Genomic DNA, 7,241 nt, shown 5'->3' with positions numbered 1-7,241 from the left:
TCAATGTGCTGTGAAAACTACGTACCTTGATTGCATTGATCTCATGCTCAATGGCCATGTCACGTCCAATCGCATGGTTGGGGCGCCCAGATGTGTTGATAAGCATAAAACGACGCATAACATTGCTAATAAACAGTCAGAAAACAGCATAGAAGTAGTGGGAAGTGCATACGCAAATTCAGGTGTCCAAACCTTCCTGAGGTTATGAATAAGATGGAGCATCTCTGTCGAGTAATTGAATCGCCCTGCCCCCGCAAAACCTTCTGTCAGCGCGCCGAGGAGAAGTTCGAGACGACCAAAGTCGCCAGAGGATACACCAAGCGAAAATTCGTAGAAGTTTATCAAGTCACGGTTGAGCAGGATAGTGTTTCGGAACACCTCATCGACCTCTGAGCCTTCACCAAGGTTTCGAATTGCGTCCTCCGAGAAGTATTTCAGAAAAATGCGCCGAGCAGTGGCAAGGAGGTCAGAAGCACTTGGTTTTGCCTCAGAAAGCTGCCGGATAGTCATACCAGTCTCGTCCTCCCAGTAAACAATGAGATTCGCCTGCAGAACCTGAGCAAAAAGCGAGCACATGAGTTTATAATCAGGTTTGTCGCCACCAAGCCGAGTGAGTCGCAGAATATTGATACACCAAGCAAGGCTGCCCGGGTCACGATAATCGCCTCGGTGGACTCCAATGTTCTGCCAGCCAAAGTTGAGGTGGATATGAAATGGCCCAGGACTAAGCTGAAAGACCTCGAGACGGTGAAAAGCGTTTTCGTCGCCTGCTCGTAGCTTGATGGCGCTTCGAACGCGTGCAAGCGTTGACTGGTCAGCATTAAGTGGGATGCTGCGACCCTCAAACTCCTCGGGAGACATCCCGAGGTGCACAGTGTAGGTAATAAATGGGAACTCGATATTCCCGATGGTTGTAGACTCGTCAATTTTTGTTGTTGGCAGAGGGTACTGCTCTGCCTTTTCCCCAGCAGGCATTGGCAGATATGATCGGTATTGAAGCTCGTTTGGATCCCCTAGATAGTCAAACGCGTTTCCGGCTGATTCGCGAAGAATCTTGATGATATCGATGAATAAGTGGTGCGATATATCAATAGCCTGAGCAAGAGTTGTCCGGACATCGGTTTTGTACTCTATCAGATTCAGAGAAGCACGACGAGCGAGATGCTCATCCAGAGAGTAGGCCACTGAGCAAGGAACTTCAGGAAGATCACAGATAATTCCCTGAGTGCCTGTTGAAACCTTAGCACGAGCTAGATCTCGCTGAGTTGGGTGCTCGGAGGTGGATATATGAACGTTGTCCCATTGGATTCCGTGGAAGCGTTTTGCAACCTCACGAGCGAGAGATATGCGCTCGTTTGAGAGCGCCTGGTAGGTAGTTCGCAGTGTGGTATATGCAGGACAAAGGCCCAGAGCAGAGAAGATGTTAAGCGCACGGGGAGGGAGACCAAGACTAACGAGCATAAGGCCAAATGGGACCTGAAAGAGCATGTTATTTTGCGACCTGAGGTGAGATATCTGAGAGAGAATAGCAGTCGAGATCTAGCAGAAACATCAGATGAGGTGCCAGAGTCAGCAGAGGACAGGCAGAAGTACCGCCTCAGTTTTCTTCGAGATCTTGTCTGTGCGGATGCGCTGGCGCTGGATTATCGAGGTAATGAGCTCCCATGCCACAGGGAGAGACGCTTTGATGGTCCGAGTGAGGTTGCCGAGGTCGAAATCTTGGAGAAACTGAGTGTTAACAGTAAGAGATGACATACGAAAAAGCGCTGTCTGCATCTCCCTGTCCACCATTTCAATAACATAGCGTACAGATCGCAGCCGTAGGAGGCCCAGAACCTTCTTCTTCCATGCGGGGAGCACAGAGAGTGTGTTCCAGAGGTAGTCGAGACCTCGACTCTTGAGTAAACCCGTGCGATAATCCGAGAGGTAATGGCCTGAAGGTGGTGCCTGAGCAATGTCTGCTACTAGCTCAGCAGGAGATAACCGTGAGTCTGCGAGAAGTTTGATAGCAGCCTCGATTTTAGCTTGCCGTGAGTAGAGCCCTAGATTACGCTGTGCAAGATCCAGAGCAGTTGTGCCGGATACTGAGAGGGTGTTGAGGAGGAAGGGGTCCAGGTAGTTTTGAGGGTATGTTTCTGGCGGGCAGTACCAAATAACTTGCGGAGGGGGATAGTATACAGGTAGCTGCCCTTGAGCAGCTTCCATAGCGATGGTTCACGCAGGATGATGGGGGGGAACAAGCATATATTCACGTAGGTGCAGCAAAACGCGTCCAGCGGACGCGTCCTTACATCTGACAGGAGACGCGCTTACAGGGTCATCTCGGCAAAGCCTTGCCGCGGTGACTAAAACTTTCCCATCTGCCATATTCAAACTCCGTGGGCACCGTGCCAAAGCCCTGTCGAGTTGCGCCAGTCTCGCTACGCGAGAGCCTCTGGGCTCGTTACCCGTTTAGGGTGCGTATGCGGGACTGGTCACGAGTCTAAATGCACTGTTGGCTATAGGGTAGAGAGCGTGGGAACACAGCACCTTTATGCAAGCAGCCACGCACCCAACCTCGTCGTCGTCATAGGCAGCGACGATGGACACTCAGGTACCTTACAAAACCTAGAAAGGGTCCCTATGGCCATGTAGACTGGTTGCTAGGTTTCCGTTCGGCAGTATCTATCATGGAAAAAAACAACATTAAGTTATTTTTCTTTATTTTCGTAAAGTGTTTGAGCAGCACTTTCCGGTCTAATGGCATGAAAATCGACTTTTTATTCTCCATATTTGTCGCATCACATGATACCAGGTGATGCTCGGCAAGCCGGCCCAATGCACAGCCACTCCTGATATAGACATATGCACAGCCACATTGCTCCAATCTCGTCTCAACCTTCCTTTACTCTACCCTCTGATGTGCAGGCACCCTCGCAATTGTTAGTCTTAGCTATCAAGACCACCATAATAAGAATCCTGGACGATAACACTTGTCAATCATTGAAGTCAGACCACAAGTACACCTGAGTGAGCCCAGTTCGGAGTTCACCAAGAGTCTGTTCGCCTCCCCCTCCTCGATTTTGTTGCCACTAAAAAGTCTGAGATGGCTTACATAAGGATGCTGGATTCCCACGCTCTCTACCTTATATGAATGAGCAATGTGTACTCACCGTGCATACTGGAAGGCTTGAATAATAATGATGCACAGCAATAATTACCTGTAATTACTCATCCTGTACTTTTACGACCGCAAGCTCGTGAGCGGCATGGGAACTTGGATTTCCTTATACGAGATGTCCACACATTTAGGCTCGCTGGTCCGCTATGTGGGTGGACACTGAGCTCCCCAAATCAGGGACACAGCTCATCAAAGTTCGGGACCATCGACCGCGAGGGCACTCGACCCTCAGAGCTCTGTTTTCAATGTCTCAGTCGGCCACCATGACACTGCCATGACATCTGTTGCTGCAACGTCACTGCATGACATTGTAAGTCTTGATGACAGCCAGGGCCCCAGGATTGCATTGACTGACCTTTGTTTGTTTAACAGCCTTTACAGCTTCTTTCATCAGATGTGACCTCGATTCAGACTCAACACATGGCTGTTTCTCTATTTGAGGCCACCAACAGTACCAGTAAGCTGCTCCATCACAGATAGCGGGGAAAAATTTATACATTGCAGTCTGAACTATATCCAGAAATTTGAATGGGTGTGAGGCAAAACATCATGCTGTGTTATTGCTTACCAGTGGTGTTGCGCCTCCCAGGGTGCACGGAAGCCTTGGACTTGCCTAGGACACACGGGGCAAAAGCAGATACAATCAAAAATTCATCCACAATTTTAATGATACGGGTTATAGCTACAAGATGAGGACAATTCCAGAGAACAAAGGAGGGTGAGATCCATGTGTAGGTGTGATGAGCATGGTCAAAGCGTGAACAAGAGATTGTGCAAGAGAAAACAAGAGCAAAATAAAAGTGCAGTTGCCACGGGGGAGTGTTAGTGTCCAAGTGAAATAGAAACAATAAAAACAAGAGCTTTGATGGTCGAGGCACAGTGAGTCTACGTGAGAGGAGTAGGAAGGTCCAAGCTTATGGCGCAAACAGTCAGGGGTTGTCTAGGTGCACGCTCAGCGTGGCCCTTACAGTCTCCTCCCTTTTGCCTGAACTTGAGTTCGGGACAGGCTGTTCCTGCATAAATGAATTCTCTGCCTGTACGATTCCAGTTTGTTAGAAACTGAGATATATATTAGACCCCAAGGTGCTGTAGTACTAGTGGATTGTCTACCTGAGAGATATATTAGACTGCAGGACTATTGTTAGTGTGGGGTTTCCAGTATGTTATGAGACAAGCTTACCCCCAAGGCACTGTAGTACTAGCCGATGGGGTGAGATAATGCAAATGCAAGATGCTCATCTCATATACTCGAGCATCCCATGAATCCAACTTCTCTTCTCTTTAGCATTCCTTTCTATGCTTCCCTTCTCCCGAGCCCTAGTCCTTCTCCCAAACTCCACTTCTTCTCCCAAACCTCCCGGACTGTTGTCAATGCAGTGTACTTCCATACTCCAACACAGTTATGCTCCATGAACACTGGTGTGATGGACAGAAGTGTCATTCTCAACTCATGTGTAGTTCTATTTCTGCCTCCCCCTTCGAGTAATTGTATTTGGTGGAGGAAGGAGTTATTCCTCCAGCCTGGTGAGTGAATACCAAGGGCGACAGTGGTTGTTATTGTGGCCATAGGTGTTCTTGCAGTCATTGCAGCCATCGTTGGGGTCTTTCACATAAGCAAGTGAAAAAGTATGTTCCTTGTGTTCTTGGCTGCCTCAATTTAAGGAGGATGTCAGGGAAATAGACTTGGCAGCATACCTGGCAGCAGAGCCGCAGTGCATGCTGCCAGTCCACCACCAAATGTCAAGCCATGAGCAGTATCAGGGTCACTAGTACTGTGAGAACAGAGACCTTCATCACCTTCATTGCTATTTCTTAACAGTGTGTTCTCTTTCTACTCAGAGGATGCTCATGTCTAAGATTTGATGCCCTCAGTACCATGCACTGGGGCATTGAACATACTGGTACTGGTGCAATCGTGATGATCCCAATCCTGAGCTTATTGCATACTATCATTCTATGCCCCCAGAGATGTCCTCTAGCACTAGCTCCTCATTTCGGTGCCTCCTCCAGCTGACAACACCCAATGTGTGTTCATGCCATGCAGCAAGTTATGCCAGCATGCATAGTGAATACTATGCTGTGTCATATTTGCTCTTTCTTCACCTCCTTACTGCTGCAATTTTTGCACTCCTTGTGAGGGCAGACATGAAAGGGAGGGTATAATGGAAGAGAGGCTGATAGATTTAGTGCTTTAAAACCACTGACAGCACATACACTCACATATACCTTTTTTCTAACCCATCACTTCAATTTTATCAAGTATCTTCCTCATTTGCTGATCCATTTGCTCACAAGTCCATATGCTCTCCTGAACACTGTTCCATAGAGTATCAGCTTGAGCATTTCTCAGTCTGACATCTGCCATCCACTAAAGATGGACCTCCAGGACCAGGGGAGATGTTGCTGTGCATGTGTTGATATGACCCAGGTGTATGAGCACTAAGTCATCTGAGGAGGGTGCATAGATAAAAAAAATAAGAACATGTGCCATCACTGCAGCAATGGCGGTGAGCACATGATACATGATGTTCTAAGACAAGACACGCCATGCTCTGCTATGGCACAATTGATGGGTGAAGATGTGAAAATCAGAGCACGTACTATGGACTGTTGTCTGCTACATGTGAGAGAATCAGACAGGTTCTAGACAACTGGCACGGCACGGCCTACCACATCACGGTGCTATGTAATCAAATCTCATCTGCTCCATGGAACAGCTTTTTTTGTCATCGCGCCATGTTTGCTGTGACACGCATTCATCCATGACTGCGGCAACAATCACCGAGGTCATGTGTACTAAGAAGTGGCTGAAGGATCCCATGTTGTACCACTAATTCACCGGAGTTCCAAGGAAATAACCAGCCAGCTGATATGTTAAGGTATATGTTCCTGTAATTTTATATACCCAGCAGGATTAGTTGCATGATCAATTTCCCAGGTTCAAGTACCTAACCAGACACATACCAGCTTGTATACTCCCGTTACTTTGCAAAATATAGTAATCTATATATGTTCACCCCAGTTATAACCTCTACGGTGCCGTGACATTGACACCCCCCAATCTTATAACACCCTCTCTTTGTTCCTGACCACCACCATCCCTTGGTAAGTTGATTTGCCCTTGGTCCCATTGCCATTGCCATTGCTGTCATGGCCCCTTCTTGGACAGTCAAGTTTGACTGTTGGTCTCAACAATGCTGCTTCACATTCCAGGAATGGACACTGCAAGACTCCAGGCATGCCAGCAAGCTCAGGTACAAGGAAAAGGTCGCCAATGCATGATGAGCAGCTTCATTATTGCACACAGGAGGAGCGGGCTCCAGGAAGGAACAAGGTTAGGCTCGAAGACAACAATCATTTGGCAGGGTTATATACAGAAGGCAGTGAGGACAACTAGGACAAGACTCAGGTATGTAGTTCTTCATGCCCTCCCTACCTTCAAGACCGACCAGGAGGAAGTGGAGGGTGTAGTGACTGACAAACAGAGGTGAGTATATGTGTTTGTGTATATGGCGAAGAAGACAACCCCATGTCCACCTACCATTGGCGCCAACCATTTGACCCTCGCTGCCTCATGCTCACGCCTGAGCAGGGGTGCGCAAAAACCCTACAGCTCTACAGTGTTTGGTCCTTCAAGCCCAAGCAGATCTAATTGTTGATTGTCAACACTGCAGAGGCTCCCTTCTTCCCTGGAACAGAGTGGCTCAACATCATACAGGGCGCCTCCACTAACCTTGACATTGTCAGTGCTAGCATCTCTTGGGATTCACGCTTAGAAAAGGTGTGTGATACACTGATAGCACTCAGGTAAGATTTTTTGCTTCCTTTATACTAGTAAATACATTAGGAGTACTTCTGTAGCTCTTGTACTTGTATTATTTAGCTTCTGATTCTCAAATATATAGATTCTGCTTCCCGAGCTTTGGCCCGGGGCTTCTGACTCCTCTAGTGGCCTATCCACCCATCTCATGTCTTATTATCTTATCTCGGTGTCAGCAAATTACATGAACATGATAACAGGCTCATGAACTCAACAGCATCAACTCAAGTGCTGTCAGCAACCAGCATGTCACGGACATTA

The 7,241-nt window shown here is 47.8% G+C and overlaps 1 protein-coding gene across 1 annotated transcript; it reads right to left on the bottom strand.

Moving 5' to 3' along the window:
* CONPUDRAFT_67843 (uncharacterized protein) lies at nucleotides 1–1,536 on the bottom strand (the record flags this gene model as incomplete). Its single annotated transcript, XM_007777482.1, has 2 exons — nucleotides 1–767; nucleotides 840–1,536. Coding segments are annotated over 2 exons (1,464 nt in total), but the record flags the coding sequence as incomplete, so codon positions are not given.
* Between the last annotated feature and the right edge of the window lie 5,705 nt (nucleotides 1,537–7,241).

This window comes from Coniophora puteana (genome assembly GCF_000271625.1).
Source record: "Coniophora puteana RWD-64-598 SS2 unplaced genomic scaffold CONPUscaffold_22, whole genome shotgun sequence".
Classification (NCBI taxonomy): Eukaryota; Fungi; Basidiomycota; class Agaricomycetes; order Boletales; family Coniophoraceae; genus Coniophora; species Coniophora puteana.
The sequence above is the reverse complement of the archived record's forward strand: the minus strand, read 5'-3'. Positions and strand labels throughout refer to the sequence as shown.